We start from the raw sequence: 26662 nt of genomic DNA, 5'->3' as shown, positions 1-26662 counted from the left end.
GGTGCCCATGTGAACAAACTGATGTTAGTTGGAAAGGTATACTTTATTGAGTATAACTTTTCCTACAAGATGAAAATGAAGTACAAGAACTCCTTGTCAGTGGAAACACAGACTCAGCAGGAGAAGCTTCAATTGACTAATCATTCAAAGAACAATATTGTGATAACTCACGAAGAGTTCTGGAATCAGAAGGAAGACCGCACCACAATCTGATGCACTTTAGCAAGAGAGCTACACATATTACATTCATTCTGTAGGGGATGCAGTAAGATACTTACTACACAAATAGCTTGTACCCAAGAACCTCGGATAATTGATCAGTGGGTGACAGAACAGAGAGCATTATTGGCACTTGATCTTACAGCAGAGGATACCTGCCATAAGGGAGATGAGGGTAAAAAACAAATATGACCTGGGGCATGCAATAAGGGAAAAGTACAAAAATAATGGGACTCTGGGGTGCCCTGTGGGTAACTGCTAGGAGAGACAAAATAAATGCACCTTAACGACAACCAGTGCATAACTGTCAGGAGAGAAGCAGGATGTGGTGGAACGGTATGTTACATGGAGGCCTTCAGATCTCATTTTACTTTTATGTGTTCAAAGGTATAAAAACAAAAACTAGTAATATTTCAGGTTAAATGTTAGCTGGATCATCTAATGCAATTAGTAAAGAGGAGCCATGGCATTTTCCAAAAATATCAAACTTTTCAGCTCTTTTCCTTTTGGTTGAATCTTACTGCTTTCCTGTATTCTTTCTTATATTCATAACTTTGACACATCAGTCCCTTGTCTTTATATACTGATATAGGTTTTATATTATGGAACTTCCTTGTAAGTATTAATGCACTTAGATGGGCCTCTAAAGAAAGGTGGTTTTCTGCAGTCATGTGGCAATGCAAGGGTGTGCTCTACGTATACTGTGCGCTGTTGTGAAGCTAACCTGTTGCCTGTTTTCTGTGTTTTGTAGGCCTCACGCCATCCTCATACGCCTTATCAGCCCAGCCAGTAGTTATGCCTTCGGAGACGACAGGACCGTATCAGCCCTCTTTGTTTCTGAACCCTCGAACTCTACAGCCTACTACAGCGTACTACCCAGGGGGCGCCCAGCTCTTCATGAACTACACCGCCTTCTACCCCAGGTAAGGACCGGGGAACCACAGAAAGCGGGCCAGGTGCACACCTCCTGGTTCGTAGCATCTCGTTTTCTCCTCCCCTCGCCTTTCGTACCCCGGCTGCACCTGTCGAGTTCTAGCTTTTGGAATGTCATTCGATGGCCATGGAGCACTAAATATACCACAATATGTAACTAACTGGCAGCATAGAATTAGACGGCCTATACCTATGATGAGATAAAAAAGCCTACCCAGACAGATGTCTACGTTTTTTTGTCTGGTCAACATATACGCCCATTTACGTTCAGATGTACCATTGTTTTTCTTATATGTGAGTTGTAAAAAGGCTGTCACGTATGTGGGGTGAATTCCAGGCCCCGTTTTCCTAGGTTTCCATAGATGCTGTGTTTTCTACGACAAGTAGGAAACCATGGATGTTTAACTAATGCTTCACTGCATATGATCCATGGAATGACTATATCATATCTCTGGCTTTCCACTGTCCTATGTGAATACACATTTTCGGTTCCTTTTTTTTACAGCACGAGTGTTGAGTTACAGAATTAGTAGTAACTATAAGTTGCATGTAAATTTAGGGGTACCTTTGTTGGTAAATGTATATGCAGATATACTTTTTTCAAATCGGTTACAGTATTTCGTCTGAAAACTGGTCACTCATAAAAGGCATATATTAATATACATCAATGCAAACGGTTAGGTTTACAAAGGCCAGCCAGTGCGTAATAGGTTGCAGTGCTTACTCGGAGCTTAACATACGTGTCAGGAAAACGTAGGAGGCTCAATAGCAATTCAATCATTAGAGGGAGGGTGGCAGGAAAAAGAGACACACAACTGTACCAGTTCAAGATATTTTCTTATATTTCAAATTGACAATGAATAATGCTTATAATTTAGCTGCGACATACATATACTATACAAAGTGCAATGTGTCCCAAGTGATATAGTGAGCGAAACAAAAACGTGTACAATTAAGTGAACTATGCAAGTTTCAGCTGTGACTATTTACAAAAAAGGAAACTAGACTCAGAACAAATTGTTTCAACCAATGGTTATACAGCTACTATACAATTATAGGAACTGTGTTAGTCTGGTTCGTTTCTTAGTGCGTCGACGGCGTTTTGACCCTTAGAATAGGGGTCTCGTCAGGACTGGGCAGTGAGGGACATCTACAAAAATGAAAAATATATGTAACTATATGTATAATCGCCATGAATATTAAGTATTCACGGGAAGGGTAAAAAAAAATTACCTTGCACCAGGGTATTCATAGCCCATGCATGAAGAAGTAAAATAAATTTACTTACAGTGAACCCGGCCGGGCACTGTCGAGAAGTGGACAAACCATGAATTAGTGACGTGCATTGGAATATAGACTCAACAATCTAAAACAGGACTAGTATATCCATACAACTTACCACTGTATACGACAGCTGGTAACGTGTCCTATTTGGAGTTTCCCGGTCAATGCCGTTACTGCGCAAAGTATCCAGGGATTATCTAGGGTGAAAAACACTATCGTAAAGGGGTAGTCCAAATATGCAATAATTTCAAGAGTACACTGAATGCAGTGGCTCTCTTCTTCGTACCTTTGCGTATTCGTCGTTCAGCTCGATGGCTACCTCCGATCGTTTGTATAATACAAAGTTTGTGTCGCGCAGTGCAACGTCATCACGGTTATAACGTGATATGCGACGTGTGTAGAAAAAATATAAGGTAGAAAGAGGACTGGCGGATGTTTGCAGAGTTCCGGTCCTCATACTAATGTGTTGGGTCGAAATGTTAGACTGATTCAAAATGGGAGCGTGATCGCAATCAGTACCGGCTGTCCATAATTGTAGTCTATTGTTTATGCGTGCAATTGCACCGTGTGTATATATTGACCATGAGGACTACGAATGTCAGTTTCTCCGTCAATAGAGCCAAGGTGAATTATGTGAATACAACCTGTATGAACATATACGACGAATACGCAAAGGTACGAAGAAGAGAACCACTGCATTCAGTGTACTCTTGAAATTATTGCATATTTGGACTATCCCTTTACGATAGCGTTTTTCACCCTAGATAATCCCTGGATACTTTGCGCCGTAATGGCATTGACCGGGAAACTCCAAATAGGACACGTTACCAGCTGTCATATACAGTGGTAAGTTGTATGGATATACTAGTCCTGTTTTAGATTGTCGAGTCTATATTCCAATGCACGTCACTAATTCATGGTTTGTCCACTTCTCGACAGTGCCCGGCCGGGTTCACTGTAAGTAAATTTATTTTACTTCTTCACGCATGGGCTATGAATACCCTGGTGCAAGGTAATTTTTTTTTACCCTTCGCGTGAATACTTAATATTCATGGCGATTATACATATAGTTACATATATTTTTCATTTTTGTAGATGTCCCTCACTGCCCAGTCCTGACGAGACCCCTATTCTAAGGGTCGAAACGCCGTCGACGCACTAGGAAACTAACCAGACTAACACAGTTCCTATAATTGTATAGTAGCTGTATAACCATTGGTTGAAACAATTTGTTCTGAGTCTAGTTTCCTTTTTTGTAAATAGTCACAGCTGAAACTTGTATAGTTCACTTAATTGTACACGTTTTTGTTTCGCTCACTAAATCACTTGGGACACATTGCACTTTGTATAGTATATATATGTCGCAGCTAAATTATAAGCATTATTCATTGTCAATTTGAAATATAAGAAAATATCTTGAACTGGTACAGTTGTGTGTCTCTCTTTTTCCTGCCACCCTCCCTCTAATGATTGAATTGCTATTGAGCCTGATATATTTATTAAGTAGCAAAAAAGTAATATGCCATAGGAACCATTGTTTTTTTTTTTTTTTTTTTTTAAAGACCTTTATTTGGTGCAAGTGATTAATACACAGCTTCACGCCTACAACCTTGTGTGAAGGCCGGCAGCAGTAACTGGAGTCAATATTGCCATGACGATGTGGAGAAGTGCAAATAATTAACACAGCGTGTAGCCTACAACCCATCCGGGCCGGCCGCGTTGTAATATGAGAAAAGACATATTATAAATCGTCATACTGTGTCGAGCTTCACTTGTGAGTTTTCAGAATGAACGTGTAACAGCTGAGGTCATTTTCCGTGTAACTCACCCCCCCTCCCACTCCCTCCCCCCCAACTCTCAGATTGAATCTCGGGGAAAACCAATGTATCCTAAACCGTGGACACCAGATGTATTGTGTGTTGCAGAGGTATGTACGGGGCAGAGCAGTTGAGCGTAGTGTTCCCGCATTAGAGTAGGTCGGTGTCGGATCTGGACTGCTCTGCAACCTTATAGTTACTGGGAACAGGTGTAGGGACGGGGGGAGTGTAGTTTGGAAACGTAAGTGCTGACTGAAAAGTGTGCTGTCTGTACCTATATCGCGCGACCGCAATGCCTGCGCTTGTGGGCTATTGTCCCAATAGGGGATGGGAGAACGGTCAGGAGGCCTCCACACGTTCCACATCGGAAGGGGAATCAGGATCCATCCCGGGAGTCGCTACTAAGGCTACGCCTCCCATCTCCAGACTGGCCACAATTAACTCGGTATACTGGCAGCGCGGTGGTGAGTAGGCCGGGGGGGTATGTGGGGAGGGGAGGGGAGGAAGGGGAGGTCCAATGGGGATGATTCAACGGGGGACAGGCCGCCACCGTGCGTGTTCGGGGGGTCCGAGCGAGCCGGAGACTCTTGTCGGCTCGGAGCTTCCTGGTCCTCCTCCTGAGTCCGGAGAAGGTAAGCGGTAAGGGGGCCCCACAAGTCCTTGGGGCGCATTTGGTGGGGTAGCAAGTCAGCGTAATTGTTTAGTTGATCTTGCCAAGTAGACATAGTAGATAGCCAAGTCTTGAATTTGGGGGCACGTCCGCGCCCCCATCTGCAAGCTAGTTGGCGTTTTGCCAGTAAGAATCCCAGCGCGAAGAATTTCCGGTGCGTCTTGAGCGACGGAAAAGATTGGCCCAATAGGGCTATTTTGGGGCAGGGGGCGACCGCCACGCCCACCATCTCGGACATAGCTTGAAACACCTCCACCCAGTACAATGCCACATCCTGGCACGTCCAGGCCAGGTGAAGGAAGTCAGCACCAGCCCTCTTGCATCGAAGACACCTGTCATCTGCACGTAAACCGAAACGGTACAATTTGGCGGGGGTATGATAAATACGGAGCAGGAATCTAAAGTGAACCAGACTAAGGCGGGCATTGCCCGTTACTGCATTCGTGTGTGAGCAGCTTTCCTCCCATTGTTCGTCCGAGAGGGGGGCATCGAGGTCAGCATCCCAATCCTGTCTAGCTCTGAGAGGACGGGGGTTGAGGGCCGCATACGCTTGCTTGTACAGCATGGAGACTACATGTGTCGGGGTATCAGAAAGTAGAAGAGCGTGTAAGGGGGCCACGATTTCCGGCTCGTGAGGGAAGTCTGGGGTGACCGCACGGACATTCTGCCGCAATCTCGTGTAAAGGAATGTGTCCATGATTGAAGGTGCGTGCTTCCCAAAGAATTGCGCAGCCGACCGGAATCGGCCCTGTATGTACAAATCTCCCCACGTGCTTAGCGCCAATTTAGTAAGCAGCTTGCGACCGAGTTCTTCGACGGCAACGCTCAGTCTAGGGTCATGTGCTAAGAGCATGCGGGGGGAGTATAGGATAGTAATGCCCATGCGGGCCATTATCCGGCGCCAAGCCTGCACAGTGCAGTCCACCGTCGTGGGGTCGCGATCAATCACTCGGGAGGCCGTATATAGATAGCCCGAGGGTTTTTCAGGCCGCATGTATCCATCTTCCACAGCCAGGTGTGCCATGAAAGGAGGAGGGTGGAGCCAGTACGCGGCAAAATGGCCTTGCGCACAGTCATAGTAGAGGCGGAAATTTTGCACATCAAATCCACCCTGATGGTAGGGGAGCATGAGAGTTTTTAGTCCGACTCTAGCCTGCTTCCCTCCCCAAATAAGTCTAGACATTTGGGAGTCCAGGGCCCGAAAGAAATGCGCACCCGGGTTGTAAGGTATATTGGTAAAGAGGTATAGCAACTTCGGGAGTACCACCATCTTAATTAAGGAGATACGTCCCGCCATAGATAGGGGAAGGTGTATCCATTTAGTGACGCTACCAATCAATTTATCCATAACAGGGCCGTAATTAGCACGTATAAGGGTTTCCCGATTCCTAGTGATATTGATCCCTAAATTTTTAAGTTCATCGTCTTCCCACATAAGCGGGTAGTCGAGAGGGAACTTCTGAGTCTTGTCCGTAAGGGGAAATAGGGCCGACTTTGCCCAGTTTATCTGCACACCCGCGATGGCGCCAAATTTAGTTATCTCACGTAAGATTGGATTCAAATTTTCTTGTGGTTTATGGATATAGAAAGTCATATCATCAGCATATAATGATATGAGTAGTTGCCTTTCCGGGTAGATGAGGGATCGGTGATTGTGGTGTTGCCGGAGTTTGGCCGCTAGAGGCTCAATCGCTATTGCAAAAAGGACCGGGGAGAGAGGGCACCCCTGTCTAGTGCCTCTGCGAATCTCAAATGGTTTTGAACGGGCCCCATTTAATAGGACCGCAGCCTGTGGTTTGTGATATAGCAGGCGGATCCAATCAATGAAGTTGAAGGGGGTGCCTATGCGTTCCAGAAGCGCCAGCAGATAGTCCCATTCTAGGGAGTCAAAAGCCTTTGTGGCATCAAGAAAGACCGCTGCTGCCTCGCACCTGGGGTCTATATCCTGTAGCACTGCCTGAAGGGTGCGGAGGTTGTGAGAGGTGGCGCGGTTCGGGACAAAGCCCGCCTGGTCCGGAAGGACCAGCCGCTCCATCAATAGGTTCAGACGAGTCGCCAAGACCTTTGCTAGTATTTTAACGTCAGTATTTAATAATGAAAGAGGCCTGTACGAATCGCAGTGTTCTGGTGGTTTACCAGGCTTTAACAGGGAGGCAATCAGGGCTTCACGCATACTGGGTGGTAAAATGCCGTCTTCAAGGGCAGAGTAGTATACATTTTTTAGAATCGGGGCCAGTAGGTGTATAAAGGTTTTATAGAAATCTATCGGTAGGCCATCTGAGCCTGGGGCCTTGCCCGATTTCATGGACATAATTGCGTCTTTAATTTCGTCTACCTCCAACTCCAGGTGGAGGAACTTCTGTTGGGTTGGGCCGAGCCAAGCTATTGCAGTGTCATCAAGATAGTTGGGCAGATCAAGCGCTACACGTCTTTGGGAGGTGTAGAGCTCAGTGTAGTGGCTGGTTAGGACCCGGAGCTGTCCAGGGAGGTCTCTCTGGGGTGTGCCTTGACTATCGAGGAGTGTGGTGACATAATTATTGTGTCTAGGTGGTCTAACTGCTGTTGCGAGCGCTCTGCCCGGTCTGTCCCCTTCTCCATATGTACGCGCTGTGAAGGGCTTCCCCAGAAATTTGCATTCTTTATCGGCTGCCTCAGCATATTCATTAATTTTTTCCCGTATTCGAGCTCCGGCTATGTGTCCCCCCAATCCTAGGGATATATCCCTCTCCAGATTGCCTATTTCTACTTCAAGTTTTCGCAGATCACCTCGTAGGGATTTAAGGACTCCTCCCCCTTTGGAGATGCACCAGCCCCGCACAGTGACCTTGAATGCCTCCCAGACCGTAGTGAGACTGGAGACTGAAGTGACATTGCGGTCAAAAAATTCTGTTATGTCTTGCTCTAGGTCCGCTTTAAAGCCTGTGTCGGTTAGGTGCGCGGGATTAAGGCGCCAGCTCAGGTAAGGGGAAACATCAAGGGGAATACGCAGGGCTAGAAGGACGGGCGCGTGGTCTGAGAAGGTGCGGGCTAGGTGTTGTGTCTTGATTAGCCATGGGGTAAGACCAGCAGAGAGAAAGACATAGTCAATTCGCGCCCAGGTGGAGTGGACTGCGGAGAAGTGTGTGCCCTGTCTGATAGATGGGTGTGAGTGCCTCCATGAGTCAGTCAGGTGGTGGTCTTCCACAATGCTCTGTAAGGCGCGTTGTGTGCGGGTGTAATGGGTAGAATGGGGATGAGATCTGTCCACTGAAGGGTTCAGTGCAGTGTTAAAGTCTCCACCTAGGATCACATAGGACATGCCAAGGGTTTGTATCTTACCCCACAGAGTGAGGAGTGTAGCCGGATCGTCTATGTTGGGCCCATAGTAGCAAGCAAGTAGGACAGTGTGAGAGTGTAACCTCCCCCAAACCATGCAGTATCTGCCATTGGAGTCCATTTCGGTGCCAAATGGGGTAAATCCCAAGCCTTTCTTGACCAGTATCGTGACACCTCTAGAGTAATTTGAATACGATGAAAACACCCTGCATGAGGCCCAGCGGGAGGCAAATAATGGGGACGTAGTCGGCACCAGGTGAGTTTCTTGTAACATTGCAACAGATACTCCATGTCTATCCAAGTACCCCAGGATCTGTCGTTTCTTCCTCGGGTCGTTCAGCCCACGCACATTCCATGCTAAGACGCAATTGTTGGTTTGGCTGCGAGTCACTCACGTCACCCATCCCTTCCACATAAGGAGAACATTGCACAGGCATTTGGCAGTCTGTCCCAAACAGCACACATCAGCAACACCAAGAAGTTCGTGTATCACATTATTCGCAGAATTTCCCCCCGTCCCCGGGAAACCCGCAGCGGCTACCCCGGCGGGACTATAACAGTTAAGATGACCAACCCAACCGGCAACCCCAACAGGCCGGTGAAACAGTACAGTTGCAGCATGAGACATGTTATGAATATACCGTGTGACTATAGCATACGCTGCCTCAGTAAGCAATCGGAGAGTAGACCCACCCACACCGGCATCCCCAACTGGCCGGGCATCCAAGTCTCCCACCCCCCACCCAACTATTAACCACCCCAAAACTAAGAATAAGGCAAACGTTTGTAGGGGATCACCCATTGGGGACGGTGATCTAGGGGCCCCAGACCTGCCAACCACCTCCTAACTTCCTCCCGCTGGACGCCAGGTGAGATCCTAGATGTCCTGTGCGGGACGGAGGTGGGCGACCGAGCGCAGTATCAATTACAGGCCAGTTAGGCTTAAAGCAGTACATGTACCTCACCGTGAAAGCAGGGACCGGTCTGTCCACGTGCAGAGTTCTGTTTTAGCGAGAACATGATGACAGCCCAGTCCGTCACTCCTGTTGAGACATCGGGGATGGCGACCTAGAGCGTCGTGAGTCTGCGTCTTCCCTGACGCGGTCTTTTTTGAGGAGTTTTAGGAAGTCTTCCACCTGTTGCGGATTTTGAAAAAAATGCTGTGAGCCCCGGTGTGTTATCTTCAGCTTGGCTGGATACAGCATGGCGTATGGGATTTCCTGAGATTGGAGTTTCTTTTTCACCCCGGCGAATTTGCGTCTGGCCTCTTGGACTGAAGGGGTGAAGTGAGGGAAAAAGGAAAGTGTTGTATTGCCATAGGTAACTGTTCCAACCTCCCTCGCCCGGCGCAGCACCGCATCTCTGTCTCTGTAATTGAGGAAGCGGGCGATAACGGGTCGCGGTTGAGCACCCGGGGGGGGGTCTGGCAGCGAGGGATCTGTGGGCTCTTTCCACTATGAGGTGCGGCGAGAAGGATTCCTTACCAAATAATTCCACAAGAAGGTTTTCAATAAAGATCTCCATCTTTCCGGTGTTGGTGGATTCCGCAAGGCCAAGGACGCGGACGTTGTTGCGCCTGGACCTTGCTTCTAAATCCTCATTCTTGTCAGCTATTATTTTCAGTAGCCTGTCCATCCGTGTGACCTGTCTGCCAGTAGCTGTAGCACCATCTTCCAGCCCAGAGACCCTGTCCTCTGCTTCCTTGAGACGCGTGTCATGTTGCTCAAGTTTCGCCACAACGCTGTCCATTCGTGAATTGATGGTGTCTATCTTGCCATCAATTGTGGAGTGATTTCCAGTCCTCATCCTGGGGGGCAGAGGCAGTGGGGCTGTCCTCCCTCTCCTGCGGCGGCTTGGTCGTCCTCTTGGATTCAAAGGGAATTTTTGACTGTCTGGCGTCATTGCGGCCCATTTCGCGCCGAGGAGTCTGCGCCGCCGCGACGGAGGAGGAAGCCAGGGCGCGGGGTGAAGACAGGAGGAGGCCAAGCTGGAGCCGGAGGTGCTGATGGAGCTGCGGAGCCCTCAACCCGGGCGCACCACAGGCCCCGGAGAGTCAGGCCAACTGGAGTCCTGAACGCACAGTGTCACTCGGGGCCCAGAGCGAGCGCGAGATGGACGTCCGTGTCACCCCGTCCGTGCTCGGCTCCAGTGCCCCCCGGTATGGTCAGAGTTGGGCCTGTGAGTGCGGAGCCGGAGTGCAGTGATCCGGCCGCAGCGTCGCAGTCGGCAGGCGTGGAGACCTCAAGTTCAAAACACTAGGCCAGAAGGGGCCCTCGAGCCCTCCGAGGCCAAAGGCGAGCCGACGGGTGCAGGGCCTCCGGGCGGCAGCTGCGTCGCAGGCAGATGAACCAGGCAGCGCCAACGTGGGCCTCGTGGAAGCTCCGATGTGCGGGCGAGGGGGGGAGGGGGGGAGGCTCGCCGCAGCCGGCCCGGCGTGTGTCTACCCCGGACTCCGCCACCCACGGGGGTAAGGACGTCTATGGAGGCCCTGGGGGCGGTCAGGTGAAGCAGGCAGCGTTGATCTGGGCCACGTGGAAGCCCCGGAGTGCAGGCGGGCCCGGCCGGCCCCGGAGCGGTAGGCCGCAGGTAGCAGCGCGAAGTGAAGGCTGTTCAGGCGGCCCTGGGTGGGGGCCGCGACGCAGTCGCAAGAGACCCGCAGAGGGGGGGGGGCCGGCTCGCCGCAGCCGGCGCGGTGTGTGTCCCCTCCGGACTCCGCCGCTCACGGGAATCAGGCCGTTAATGGAGGCCCCGGGGGCGCAGCGTGTGGCGGGCCCAAAGGCAGTCAGGGTCTCCGATGACACAGGGTAGGGGCAGCAGGGCACATGTACCTCTTCCGTCGTTCGGAGTTCACCCCCGAAGGCAGCAGACAAGCGCCGGGGCGCGCTGAGGGATGCAGGGCAGGAGAGATCTTCCGGCCGCCGCGAGCAGGCCCAATATCCCCGGTCTTTCCTGGTAGTCCGGCCCACCGTCAGCGAGTCCCTGCTCCAGCACCAGCGACCGGCTCAGGAGACACCGCACCGGAACACCAGCTCCCGACGTCCGTTTTGAATAATCCAGGCACCGCTGAGTTCGTCTCGGCTTCGGGCACAATATGAGGTGTGTTTCAGGCCGAATTGACAATGAAGGATGATGAAGGATCGTGTGATTGCGCTCGGTCTGGCTGGAGCCTCACACAAGTTCGGCCATCTTGGTTTGGCGCCACCTAGCGCCCCCCAGGAACCATTGTTTTTCTATATAAACGCACTGCCCTGGTTCCGTTGTGAGTAGGGTTTCCCTTGTTCTCTTTTTTCGCAGGAAAACGTAGGAGGCATTAATAAGGGGGCAGGGTAGGGATACTCTGATCTCCTGGACTTAGTAAGGGGGTAGGAAGGACCCAGAGGGGACTTTGTGGGAGTCAGTGCGACCCACTTACCCCAGCAAGACTCGTAGGAACATTCAAGCCTGCACTGGCTCCCGTGAGGTCCCACTGGATGGTGGCAGCCCTCAATCCCCCCCCCATACACCCACTCCCAAAAGGAAGGACATGAGTGACTGTGGTGGGTTGGCCGTGTACTGGCACCTATGGCCATGCACTACTGTGGGTGGGTAGGCCCTGCGGCCAACTCCACAGTGTGCACAGCCGAAGGCCATGGGCAAAAGGGAGGGGATGGCTGCACAAAGGGGATTAGGCCATAGGCAAGGAGTTCATTCAACACAATGATAATAAAATCTTACTTTACGTTTAAAAATAAAAGTAGATATGAACTGAAAAAAACAGAGGTTAAAATGATGTTCTATTTAGGTGAAAATGTCTGTTTTAATGTAACATTTTAAGCTTTAAAAAAACACCAACATTCACCAGTTACAGTTAACTTAAGTAACTATAACTTGCACCCTTGCCATGCATTGCTTATAACCTCACATATTACATCACACATGACCTGTTCAAGGACATCATTGAGGACATCTAAAATGACTTCTTCGATGACAACACTTTGCTTGGGGAGGGCGCCAGTATACGGACCGGTACTAAATTTGGTGGATGTATGTTGGGCTTCACACGAAATGCGCTGATGTATTGTTTTCATTGAAAAAGACAAAGGTAAAAGTAATGTTGTAGCTAGGTAAATGTGTCAGTGACAACATTAACGTTTTGGACGTCTGCGCCCGTCCGCGCCTGGACCGCGCCCAGTGCCAGGACCCCTGGTCCCCACCGACGGAAGCCGACCCGACGAACCTACAACGCCGCGGACCTCCTCGCACTCAACGCCGTCCGCACCCCAGGATGTCACCAAGCCGCCCCGAAGCACACCCACGGACCCTTCAGCTGCCACGCCTGCAGGTTCACCTGCATCCGGACCTGCCCTGCACCAGCACTCGCCAAGCCGAACATCAGCAGCAACCACCTCAAGTGCTTCCTGCTCAACACCCGCTCCGTCCACAGACACGCCGTAGAACTCTGGAACCTCCTCGACACCACCGCCCCTGACGTTGCCTTCCTCACCGAGACCTGGATGAACGCCTCCTCAGCCCCAGACATCGCCATCGCCATCCCGGAGGGCTACAAGATCATCCGAAGAGACCGCGACAACCAGACGGGAGGAGGCATCGCCATCATCCACAGAGACACCATCCGCATCACGACCAACACCGACGACACCCTAACCACCGCTGAACACCTGCATTTCCAGATCCACACCGACCCGAAGACCACCCTCAGAGGCACCCTGATCTACCGACCTCCGGGACCACGCACACGATTCAGCGAGGACATCACCGACTTCGTCAGCCCGCATGCCCTCCCCTCCGCCGACTACATCCTCCTGGGGGACCTCAACTTCCACCTGGAGAACAACAGCGACCGCAACACCATCAGCCTGCTCGACAACCTCGCCAACCTCGGACTCAAGCAACTGGTGACCTCCCCCACCCACCTCGCCGGACACACACTCGACGCAGTCTTCTCATCCAGCAAAGACGTCACCTTCAGCCACGCAACAGGACTCCACTGGACGGACCACAGCTGCGTCCACTTCACCTTCAAAAGAACGACGATCCACCACCACCAGCAACAGGCTGCCCGAAGAAGCTGGAACAAGATCACAGCCGACCAGCTCACCGCTTCCCTGAGCCAGCACCCTCCCGCCAGCTCAGCGAACCCCAGCCAGGCCGCTGACAACCTCACGATGTGGATCAACAACTGCGCAGACGAACTCGCCCCTCTGAGAACCCCACCCAGCGGACCCTGCAGCAGAAAAACACCATGGTTCACCGACGAACTCAAGAGCTCCAAGAAGAACTGTCGAGCCCTCGAGAAAGCCTGGAGAAGGGAACCAACCACGGACAACATGACCACCCTCAAGCACGCCACCCGGAAACACCACCAACTGATCCGCGCCACCAAGAAAAATACCTACAAGGACCGGCTGGACAACAACGCACACAACTGCAAGGAACTCTTCAACATCGTGAAAGAGCTCTCCAACCCTAACGCCGCAAACAACGACATCACCCCGTCGCAAGACCTCTGCAACTCCCTCGCGTCCTACTTCCACAACAAGATCGCGGACATACACAACAGCTTCAGCAACCAACCAACGGAAGCCACAACCGCAACAACGCCACCCACCACCACCCTCCGCACCTGGACTCCGATCAGCACCGAAGACACCATCCGCACAATGAACTCCATCCACTCCGGATCGCCGACCGACCCCTGCCCTCACCACGTCTTCAACAAGGCCGACGCTGTCATCGCACCCCACCTGCGGGACATCATCAACACCTCCTTCAGCACCGCCACCTTCCCGGAGAGCTGGAAGCACGCCGAACTCAGCGCCCTTCTCAAGAAACCCACAGCAGACCCCACCGACCTCAAGAACTACCGTCCCATCTCGCTCCTCCCGTTCCCGGCCAAAGTCATCGAGAAGACCGTCAACAAACAACTGGCCGCCTTCCTCGAGACGAATGGATCCCTCGACCCCTCACAGTCTGGCTTCCGAGCGAACCACAGCACCGAGACCGCCCTCATCGCCGCCACCGATGACCTTCGAACTCTGATGGACAACGGGGAAACAGCGGCCCTCATCCTCCTGGACCTCTCCGCGGCTTTCGACACAGTCTGCCACCGCACCCTAGTACAGCGCCTCGGCAACATCGGAATCCAGGACAAGGCACTGGAATGGATCACCTCCTTCCTCGACGGAAGAACACAGAGAGTCCGTCTACCACCGTACAAGTCAGAGGCCACCGAAGTCATCTGCGGCGTACCCCAGGGATCCTCGCTGAGCCCAACCCTCTTCAACGTCTACATGAGCCCCCTCGCGACCATCGCACGCCAACACAACCTGAACATCATCTCCTACGCCGACGACACCCAGCTGATCCTCTCCCTGACCAACGACCCCGACGCCGCCAGAGCCAACCTGCACGAAGGGATGAGAGAGGTTGCCGAATGGATGACGACCAGCCGCCTGAAACTGAACGCAGACAAGACGGAGGTCCTCATCCTGGGCTCCTCGCCCTCCGCCTGGGACGACTCCTGGTGGCCCCCCGCCCTGGGCACCGCACCCACACCGACGGACCACGCACGCAACCTGGGCTTCATCCTGGACTCCTCCCTCTCCATGACCAGACAAGTCAACGCCGTCTCCTCGTCATGCTTCAACATCCTGCGCATGCTACGGAAGATCTTCCGGTGGATCCCCACCGAGACCAGGAAGACTGTCACCCAGGCCCTCGTCACTAGCCGACTGGACTACGGCAACGCCCTCTACGCCGGAACCACCGCAAAGCTCCAGAAGAGACTCCAGCGGATCCAGAACGCCTCAGCCAGACTCATCCTCGACATCCCACGAAACAGCCACATCTCCGGACACCTGAGAGACCTGCACTGGCTCCCGGTCAACAAGAGGATCACCTTCCGCCTCCTCACCCACGCGCACAAAGCCCTACACGACCAAGGCCCGAGCTACCTCAACAACAGGATCAACTTCTACGCTCCCACGCGCCCCCTCAGATCAACCAGCCACGCCCTCGCCGCCGTCCCCCGCATCCGAAGAGCGACAACAGGAGGAAGGTCCTTCTCCCACCTGGCTGCAAAGACCTGGAACTCACTCCCGTCCGACCTGCGCCTGACCCAAGACCACCTCTCCTTCAGGAAGAAGCTCAAGACCTGGCTGTTCGAGCAGTAACGGCACCCCCCCCCTCCCAGCGCCTTGAGACCCTACGGGTGAGTAGTGCGCTATACAAATGACTTGATTGATTGATTGATTGATTGAACTATATAAAAAAGAAAAAGCAGAAATTCACCAGTTATAGTTAGCAGAGGTAATTATAGCTTGTGCCTCCGCTTGCACTGCTTATGACTTCACATATGACATCACTTATGATAAGTTCTATGACATTTTTTTGCAAACCAAAAAATGCTTGTTCTCTCTGTAAATAGATAGATATCTATAGATAGATTATATAGATATATATAGATATCATGCGAACAGTTCAGCCCGTACTACCAAGCCAGGTCTTCCCTGAACCGGAAACAAGCATCCTGGGATCGGTTTCGGGGTAACACCCCTCATCAGCCAGGCTAACATGACCCCAGTGGCAAAGTGAGCAAGGGTCCACGTCTGGGGGTGAGTGTTTGAAAAGTTTCAGCACTCCGTCCATCATCTCCTTGTGTGTGCTTGGTTCTGTCCATGCCATTGAGACCATTTCAGCTCAAATACTTACAATCTGCGTAGTGTGTGAACATCATTTGCAGGCTGTGGATAGTAATTAAGAGTACATATGAAAAATCTAAAAACCTAATGCACCAGAGTCGACCTGAAATGGGTCAAGAACTACCCTTGTTCTCCACACATCATTGGAAAGCACTGTTTACAAAGCAAGTGTCTCAAAGGAATGGGAACAAGTGGTAGGATATTTTATAAATGTAGAGATATTTTATGAATCTCGAGATAATCCTTCATGTGTGGCACATTGACTGAGACGCCTTGGGAGTGGATGTCAATTGTGCGTAGCCTGTCGTGTGGAGGTAGAAGGTTCTACTCCTGGCTTGCTCTTTGGTACTTCTAGCAACACCCTTGATAACCGCTGCCCCAAAGGTAAAGAAGGAAGAGATATGTACTAGTCCCTTCTACAGCTGGTTGGCTGGTAGTTTTCCCACCATGCATATCTATTTGGACACTGAGGTCTGCAGATCTGCAATATGTTTACCTTTCTGTAAACGTAACAGACTTGACACTTTAAGACATTTATAACATGCTCTGAAATATAAAGTTCTAATGTAAGGAATTCCCCCATTTCTATTTTCAACACAGTTTGTGTAGATTTTTTGTATAAAACCTAATAAAAGACTAGGACGTCATGAGCACTCTTCCCCCAGGAATACTCACAGATGACATGGACTGAAGTGTTTTTGAGTGCGCCAACGCCTGAAGATGGTCTTCTGCAGTATATGGAAGCACTTTCAATACTGCCTTGAACTTAACACTTTCTGAAAATGTTCTCCCTTCCTTATATGTATGCCAGTAAGTTACAGGTGCCAAACTGTGCACCAGACAACAATTGCTGCTGTAAAGATTGCTGGATCATTGTGCATCTTGGAACACATGGAAAATATGCATTGATTAACTTAGCTGGTCGGGTTTTGTTTAAATGCATCAGTATTTTTGTTAAACATAGATGGGGATTGTCTTGACTACAGTCTTTATTCTGCCATGAAACAGGGGAGTTTGTCTTGGGGAAAATGGTGTGCAGACCTTCTGATTACTGCTATCATCTTTGCCCATATAGAGAAATTTAAATGTGCCCATATAGAGATATTTAAATCTTAGAGTCGATCCACAGTTCAACCTCCACATCAAAGGGAGTAAGCTCCTTTCTACACCCTATTGTGTGATCTGGTTAAATCTGGCAGTTTCTCCAGTAAGTCGCATCTGGTGATCTGGGTGAAGGTTCTTCTGTGACATGTAACCTATTGTTGTGTCCTGGGTCCCCATTCTTTCCAGACCTTCATTTGCCAGGCTTCAGGCCTTAAACCTATGTCTAGGTGCCAGCCGGAGCGCAGTAACCAGCAGAAAACTAAGTTGATATCCTTCTCTTGATTCGTGGGAGCAGCGCAAGTACAGAAAAATATAACCTTGTGTGGACGATTCGTGGCCTTATTCGAAATAGAGATGTGTGTGTCTGCTGACAAAAAGAGAGCGTGCATTGAGAGCCAAAAAAAGCCTCCGTGATATACTATAGTCTCGCATTTTGCTTCATCTTTTTTTAAATATATATTGTTTTGCTTTTTATTATTAACAGTACACTACAGTGGTTTGCACAAGCAATTACCCAGTTCTGGGTAGATCTGGATAAGTATCTGACAAGGCATGGAGCCCAGAGCATTCTGAACTCTGCAGAGGTGTTCACCTGCATGGATGAAGGCATTCAGAGGGAAAAGATAACCAATTGTAGGCAGTTTTACAAACCTCACCCTACTAAGCATGGTAAGACTGTACGGTTCATGACCCCCTGCTGCAGAGGTCAGCAGCAGCAGCAACATCAGGAAAAACTCCCTCTGCTCAAGTGGTGAAAGAGCTCCATCCAAATGCCATATCTGTGCCACACTTAGAATCAATCACTCAACTTTCCAAGTTAACAGTGTCGAAGTTTGAAGAGGATGCCTTGAAGAAAATGCTCTAGCAGCAAAACAAACAAAGCTGGTTCTACTAGTGGTGCAAGGGCTCTCTTCAGACTTAGCTCGGTCATTGACACGCTTTGAGTTCATATGTGCTGTGCGCATGCGCTGAAGATGGAACTATTTCTCGACAGAATGGTCGGCTGGCGGATGAGCTCCGTGGGCGCATGCAACACCCGCTGCACTGTGGTACTCTGTGAGCTAGAAATATGCACGGATATGAGTTTTAGTGGGTGTTAAAGGGCATAACCAGCATCACACAGTGGTCAGCTCGGTCCCTTCTCACAGCCTGTGAGTTAACATAGTACATTTTAGATCGAATATGGGAAGCAGTTTGTGTCTCTTTTCCCGCTTTGTGGAGCACATTGTGATGGTGCTCTGCAGCTGGCTGCTTTGATGGTAAATTGCTTATTTAATTAAACCGCAGGAAGATCTGCCCCAGCCAGTGAAAGCCCACAGCGGGGAGGACATTTTACAAGTGCGGCCAGTCCGGGTTCCGTCCTACAATGACGTCGGTTCACAGCGGGCGGCAGGCGCTGTGACTCGTCAAGAGCAGGACACCCGGCTTCCGCCGAAGCACTCGAGAGTGGGGCGGGGGCGCTTGACGGTGTCTGGGAATGTCGTGCCTCAAGGATGAGTGCCTGCGATCTCCCATTGTTGTCTTTGCGTCAGTGAGCGGATTGGTTGTTGATTGGACATAGGCGGGAGTGTGTGTGTGTGTCTGTGTGTGCTGAATCAACAGGCTCGCTGACTGACTGACGGCCTTCACGGAAGACTTTGCATGTGAAGCCCCTCTGGCTGGTCTGAGCTCACACACGTTTGTTGTTTGGGTCATTTTAAAGTGATTGCTTAAGTGGGTCGTGCGACCTGCACCATTGAGCTCTAAGCACCTGTTTGTAAATCCCAAGCAGGCGTGAGGGGGCAGACCGGCCTGGCCTCCCCAAAAAAGCGCTGCGCCACCTTGTTTTCACTCTGTAAATGCACCAAGACACCGGGCATGTTGCAGACTGCTGTTTCCCTGCCTCGTTTCTAACTGGTGCGTGCGGGGACTTGGGGTTTCAGAGACTCCAGTTTACCCTTTCATGTATAAGGTGGTATTAAATAGCGTGCTGTGCACCTATGGTTTTTGCACCCGTGCAGAACATGGCACCAGCCGTTCCTGGAAGGTTAAGTGAGACAGAGATAAAGAGCTGCAGGTTTAAAATGTGTGTGAAATCACATATCCAGCCTACGTAGCACAAAGGATGCCCTTAAAAACACGGCAGCAGCTCATGCAAAGCGCCTTCAAGTTCAAGGTGCTATGTTGGGAGTCAGTGGGGTGGAGCCACAAGACGGATCTGGCTGGAACAGAAAATAGGGCCGGGCACCAAAATAAAAGTAGCCTACATTTGCAAATAAAGGCACATTTGAAGTTGTAAAGACAAGCTGTACATGTATTTTACAAGGTATGGGCGACTGGATGCATTTGTGGTTACTGCAAGCAATATTTTTGGTACTACCACAGACATCTGCCCACCAGACCTAGAAACAGGCCCACAAACAGTGAGGTAAGTAAAAGAGCAGCCACCCATTCTGACCCGATAAATGCGCCGCATATGGGAAAATGCCTACTTGGTTCATGTAATGGACTTAGCAGGTTTATAGAAGCCTCCTCTACTGCGCCTGTATTGTGTGCCTACTCCATAGAGGCGTTGGTGGACTTGTCAGACCACTTGCGGAAGGGTAGCGGGTGATAGGACTTAAGAGTGGGAGATGAAGGGGATCTGCTAGGTGAATAGTCCGGCCCTGGTTTCTAGTTGCTCAAATTGGTGTCATATCTGATATTTATAAGTTTCCCTCGTTTTAATATCTTGATTTTGATTGTAAGAAAGTGCTACTCAGTCGTTAAATTGTCACTCGTAATTACTCTGAAATTATGAAAATGTCACACATAGAAATCTGAAACCTTTGCAGCAATGCATGTAACATTACACCTACAACAAGCCAGGACTATTCGTTTTGTCAGTTGTTCTTAGCTGCATCAGATAAATAAGCAACAAACTTGGGCTTCGTTGTACATAACATTGAAAATGCTTCAGTTCTGGAATGATGAGACTGTGAAAGAATATAATGGGTCTCTTTGAAGGCAGTGAAGGGAGGTTTTGCTGCAGCAGTAAGATTGTTTTTTCATCCTGAGGGCAAAAATGGACAGCCCAATAGAGACCCGTTTCAGCACCTGTGCTAAATGAGCAGAGGAATGTCCCGGTTTTTAAATAGTGTTTCAGTGAGAGACAATATTTAAAAACCTTGACATTTCTGTTTAACTCGGGCACTGCATAAAAACCGGGACATTTCTGTAACTAGGAGCAAAGTGTCGGGACACTGCTCCGAAAATAGTGACCGTTCGGGAAAAACCGGGACGTCTGGTCACCTATCTTTAGAGCTCCAAGCAAGGTAACAAACTTTGGACAGTGTTAAATCTGATATAAATCCAGGGGCAGGGAAAAGCAATAAAGTTAAATGCATGGTTTCACAGTAGCTCCTAAATCTTGCTGCAAGGCTGTATGAGGGTACCTCTTCGGCCTGCCCTGAGGGTGTGTGTGCATTGCTCCCAAGGTTTCAGATTGCTGATGTGTGACATTTTCATAATTCCAGTGTAATTATGAGTGACATTCAACGACTGAGTGGCACTTTCTCATGAAGACAAGGGACACACATAAATACTAGAAATTACACCCATTTGAGCAACCAGAAACTCTAAGAAGATCTTAAAACTGCTGCAAAGCACCATAAATGCAAGTGCACGTGGGACCCGACTGTACCAAGCAGGATGTGAGAGCCTCTTGCCAGTGCAGATGATCTCAGCTGCCAATAAATGATCATAATTACGGTCACCACAGTCTGCTGTCCCTCCGACTCTGAGCGCTGCCCAGCCTGCCGCAGAACCGGGCAAGTGTAACTTACGAGTGAGAGGCTGAGGCACACAGAATGACATTTTTTCAAAAGAATTGTCACTTAAGCTTAGCTGCTTGCTAGCTCTCTCAAATGTTAAAACCAATGATACCGAGCTGACATTTTAAGTTTTTCATTATTATTTCGGTCATTATTTCACTCCAGTCTCCAGGATGTGAAAGCATTCACTACTATAGTTGGACTGCTCAGAACAACAAGGAAGCAGCTTGAAACAAGATATCCTTCTTATGATGTCAAAACCAGCTGATTGGCCACTCAGGGAATCTGGTTTGTAATGACCTAGAACATACCATTGTCTCACAAAAAAGGCAATAAGGGTGGAAGAATACTACACGAATATTTCCTCTGTTAGATTACCATACTGAAAGAAATACTCAGAATAAGGGATACCACCAAACTTCCAAACCTGCCACTACACTATACATTCTGTACACATATATCTGTCTAAAACTAACAGACTTATCAAGAACCTTACAGTAAATAAGAACCTTACGACGGATTACACTAAGCCTCGCCTAGCGTGGCAGACTGACCTGGCTGTTGACTTACATGAAGAAACGTGGCGATACTGCTGCACCAATATCAAAAAGATATCGTTAAATGGACGCCATCGGTTGTTGCCTTTTAAGTTTTTAAACGGGGTTTATTATACCCCAGAATGGCTCTTTCGATACGGATTGCGAGAGAGCCCTTGCTGTGAGAGATGCGGGGCACAGGTGGCTGATTTTTTACATTTGTCCTGGTCCTGGTCCTGGTCCTGCCCGAGAATCTGACTTCTGGTGCGCAGTTTATGGAGAAGTCAATAGAGTTACGGCACTTACACTGGTCCCCGCTCCACTGCTGGCTATATTGGGGTACTCTAGGACCATTGCGACGGACCTTAGAAGGCTTGTCGATATGGCCTTTCTTGTTGCCAAGAGGTGCGTTGCTCTCTCCTGGATACGAGGCCCGGTTCCGACGCTCTCCCAGTGGGCTAAAGAAATGCTTTATTGCTGCACACAAACTGAGTTATATAGCGACTTACTGCCACCCCCCCCCCCGCAATAGACCCAAGAACTTCTGGGCACTGTACCTGGAGAAAAGGTCTGATCGGGACGTTTCCACTACACATGAGGCCGACACTAATTTGACGGAAGGGAGGTCACAGGTGGGGTTGCCCCTTCATGCTGACGAGTAGGTAATTGCTAGCCAAGAGGGCCTCGGAAGGGTTTTGGCTCCACGTTTGATTAGCCCTTAGTGGGCTAAGCCTGAGTGTACTGGGTGTGACTACGCTTTTATTGTATGGCAGTAATGATTTTTGTCTCAGAAATGATGTCTTTTTATTGGTCTGATATGTGTATACTACTGTGTCGCTGATTCATGCTCCTGATTCCTGTGCTGGTCCTTTGTTTTTTCTTTGTTTCTTGTTTGAAATACCAATAAATAAATTAATAAAAAAACAAGAACCTTATCAAGAACCTTGTGGTAAACGTTGACCAGAAGTAAAGTTCAGTAAAGTCATTTGTGTCCTTGCACTGCTGATGAATAAACCCCCATTCTATGAGTGACACAAATAACTAGTCCCACCTTTTTGATAAGTAGCAAGTTACATTCTGGGACTTGTAGTTTTGGTCTCCAAATTGTAAGCGCTGGCTCAATATCTCAGCTTGCGTAAATTATTCCCTGGTAAAAGGGCAGGGCTGGCTGATGTCTTCACTCGTTCAGGGGTCCATTGTCAGCCTGATCTGAAAGTGACACGTTAGTGATAGATTCCTTACCTTATCAACAAGTTCATTGCCTTGGATTGCAATCACATATGATAATGAAGAACCCCTGCAAAGGGGGATATTTGAGGGCATCAAATGTGCCTTGGTATAAAAATGAAATGGTTTGTCACTAGTGCAATGACTTTTGACCCAGGTGCGCACCGCTGCCCCAGCGGCAACCTGAGAGCTCTTACCCAGTCAGACTGTCACAGAGGAGCTACAGGCTCTGAGGCCTCAGGCTCAGATGTAACTTTACTTAGGCTGGCTCATGATGACAAGCTAAAATTAAATTGGGGAAGAAGGTACTAGTGACACTTACTAGTAACAAGCAGCGCTATGAGCGGTAAGGGCCTGCCTGCCACGACCCCCCCCTCTTCTCGGGCTGCAGCCGTGGTCCAGGACTCGATAACTCATGCTGTGTCATTGCCATGGCTGCTGAAGCACCTCCACTCTGGCCGCGGATCGTCATGGCCACTTGGCACAACACTGGGAGTGCACTGCTAAACAGAACTGTCTGCCGCCCGCTTGCACCAAGTGCGGCTAGGCCAGCCTATTGGGCACATCGAGTAGTGACTTCAGTGAATCTGATGCTGTGGGTGAAAATGTTGTTACATTGTTTGTGCATTGCCTAAGCCAGCCCAGAGCAAGCTGAGCTAGGCCCCCCAGCCTGCTTGCAGGCAGCAGAAAGCCAGCCAGCTTTCTGCCATTGGTACTGATAGCACATTCTCAGATGTCAAGCCAGAGCACTATTATGTGTGACTTTGCATTTCAGTACGGTGATTCGGAACACCACACTGAAATACGTTATTCTAACGCCTGATGCGTGGTACTTGGCAGGGCTGTGTGTGCACTGCAAACTGATTCTGAGAGGCCACTACACAGTGATACCTCGGCACTCAATTAAGCGTTATTAATGGGAGCAAGTGCTACCATGAGAGAAATTATCTTAACATGACCTTTATTCTAGAACCATGAATGACAAACCGCTATAATGCATCGTTCTAAAGATAAGAGCATGAAGAGAACATCCAAGACAAACAGATGACTTTGTTAATTTAATATCAATTTTTTGGTAAACAAATTAGTCCATCCCGTAAGATTTCTGGTACAGTTTTACAAGACTTTGATAGTAGAAATTCTTTCATACATATGTCCAAATGGGAAATACAATGGGCAGCTGACACGTGTTTCGTTACTCAACAAGTAACTTCCTCAAGGCTGCAATCAAAGAAATGCAATAATGAACAGTCTGGTTTTGGTTATCTTTGAAGCATTTGGTTAAAACAAATAAACTTAAAGAATAGTCTTTTAATAGCCGATCACCAGAAAAGAAGCCCAGTAGTGATGTTCTCTGAAATGTGAAAAAGTGTTCTTGAGACATTGATTTGTGAACAGGAATTAAAATAGGTTTTGAGAAGATAGCGTGAAAAGGGTATCGGTATAAGTTTCTTGAATAGAACAGAAAGCAACATGCATGGCGGAAATCTGGAGGAAAAGAAAGAGAAAAATTGAGGTAACCCCCCTCCCTAATTTAAGAGCGAGAGAGGAGAAAAGTAAGGGTCTATTAATACCTTTCGTGATATGAGCGAAATGGAATGCATCCTATTGAGCTTGTAGATCGGTGAGATATGAAATTATCTGTAGAACAAAAAGATAAATGAAATTCCTGATGTCAGCACAACTTTCATTTTTCTGCGTGTAGCACACCCAAGTGTTTTTTTTGGTGCACATTGAGAATGATCATAATACCTTGAAAAGCAAGAAGACTGACGTTTTCGATGTGATCAAAATATCGCCAGGGTCATGAGTTCAGACTCCTGAATTTCTAAGTCTAAGAAACTGAAAGGACAATATATCCAGTTGAGTCTATTCTTTTATAATTCTATTAATGAAAAATTAATTCTAGAACGAAGGGTTGGCAAAATAGTTACCCAAAAAGTGTATTTTCAATTTAGTAAGAATATAATGGTTGGTCGCAATAAATAGCTCCACAGTCAAAATGAGGGTCCCATGGGCCTATATTGTGAGGCAAAGAAAACAAATATATATAGGTAATTATGAATAGAGGAGTGTCAACAAATGGAAGAAACTAATAGCCAAGTAGTACCTCAAAGTAAAACAGTCAGTACCCGTTAAGACTTCCGAAATAAAGTGTCTAGTAGAAACTTCTACTCGTCCTTAATTAATATCTGTGTGGGAAAGACAGAAATGATTTAATTAAAAAAGTTATTTGCTGATCAGACTCAAAAAGAAGCGTTCAATTGGTAGTGCGACATTCTATGCCATCACTACTGTCTCTTTTGTATTGTATGATTCTGAGAGGCCTGCAGGCTTGAGGTAGCCAATGAGTCGAAAAAAAAATTCCTAGTCCAGTTCTAACACCGTTCTCACTGGAGGTTTACTTTGTATGTGCGTTTGTTTTCTAGTGTTTTTCTGCACTCGGGTTTCATATCTGGATCTTACTCAATGTCCCCTAGTTATTTTCAGCGCTAAGACACACCGAGCAAGTGTTCAAGTCCAAGGCGCAGTTGCAGTACTTAATTTGTAAATAAGTAAGTACGGGGGGCCCTCGTCAAGAGGCCACTGCAGCTTGCATCACAGATTGCCCCTGTCACCACTACCAATGGCAGTACCAACACAATTACTAGTAATCACACCTTACAAGTGTGACAATATAGATTATTCCAGCTCCCCAAAGCTATAAGAACTGTTTGGGCTGCAGTCAATAGTCATTTGTAATGTATATTGAATTAGTAAACAACTGTTGTTGTGCAATTAGACAGGCAGCACCAAAATGTGGCAGACTGTTACGAGCCCTGGTGTTGACAATTGAGTGCCGGTGCAGAGCACCGGAAACCACTGGCTCAATTTAAGCACTGTGCAATTGTGAAGCGATAAATGGATGCATTCTTTACTTTTCTTTTGTGTGGCTTCCATCTTTGGCTCTTGCTCTAAGTCACCCGGTTTTTCACAGTTATGAGATAACGCCTGGAAACTCTAAGTTGTACCCTTTATCAGCACGCTGAAACACCTTTTCAGCCGGCCGTTTTCTTTCGCTCTGTTCTGTGCGCAACAGCCAGGTTTCCACAGCCTGGTTGACCGCTCCCCCTTCTGACAGTTAAGGGTGGCCAAAATCCTCATCTGTCCACGTTCTCCGTCGCCCAGGTGTCACTACATATGGCTGACCCTCGTCGCCTAGAAATGTAGTGATGACACCGGAGACCAGATGGATTAGAAGAACAGATGTTTATTGACAAGCAATACATTCCTCAGAGCAACGTCGAGCGTGTTCCACTGTCGCCAGCCAAACACCAAGTGACGCCTGTGGAACAGCGTGGCGGGCGTGAGCACTCTAAACTGCCGGATAGGAGGAGAGGACGCAGCCAAGCGCAAAAAAAGGTAAAACGCATCACTACACCCTACATCTCCTCGCCCGAGTGAAGGGTTAGAATAGAGGCCTGGGTTCTTCTCAGGGCTGGCTTTTGGCATAGGTAAGCTGGGCCCAGGCCCAGGGCGCTATCGCCAAGGCGAATAGAAGCAGCGACATGGAGCATCTCTGTCGGGTACCTCGCCCTATTTGATATTGTGGTGAGATATTTTTACCAGTTTTGACTCTGGCTGTGGGGCGCGTATACAATAGTCGCACCCACGCCACTCAGTCGTCTCCCATACCCAAGCGCCTCATAACCACTAGCAGGTAGTCCTACCCCACAATATCAAAGGCGTTTTCCACGTCGATGGACAGAATAGCGGCCTCTCTGAGGGATTGTGCTTCTGGATGGTACAGCACCGAGTGCAAGCATCTGAGGTTGTACGAGGTATTGCGGGAAGGGATAAATCCATTCTGGGTGGCATGGATTAGGTTCTGCATATATGGAAGTTATCTAAGCACCAACACCTTGCTTAATATTTTAAAGTCAGTGTTGAGCATGGAGAGGGGCCTGTAATCTTTTACCCCAGCACCAGCGGCTGTAGTCTTGGGGAGTGGGATCACCAGTGCATCACACGTGCTCTCTGGCAAGTAGCCCACCTGGAGTGACTCTGCATACAAGGTCACCAATCT

The 26662-nt window shown here is 48.8% G+C and overlaps 1 protein-coding gene across 4 annotated transcripts in view; it reads left to right on the top strand.

Annotated features, from left to right (window-relative positions):
• Window positions 1-26662, top strand: part of ESRP1 (epithelial splicing regulatory protein 1) — a 395873-nt gene that overhangs the window by 235766 nt on the left and 133445 nt on the right. For 3 of the 4 annotated variants that reach the window (XM_078687020.1, XM_078687021.1, XM_078687019.1), the window contains exon 13: window positions 971-1142. In XM_078687020.1, coding sequence (XP_078543146.1) covers window positions 971-1142 — 172 coding nt within the window. Of the gene's footprint in view, window positions 1-970; window positions 1906-11542; window positions 12377-26662 lie in introns of those variants that run through there. The other variant, XR_013610504.1, reaches the window with a different exon arrangement.

Source organism: Lissotriton helveticus, chromosome 4_1 (assembly GCF_964261635.1).
Source record: "Lissotriton helveticus chromosome 4_1, aLisHel1.1, whole genome shotgun sequence".
Classification (NCBI taxonomy): Eukaryota; Metazoa; Chordata; class Amphibia; order Caudata; family Salamandridae; genus Lissotriton; species Lissotriton helveticus.
This window is presented reverse-complemented; position numbering and strand designations above follow the sequence as displayed.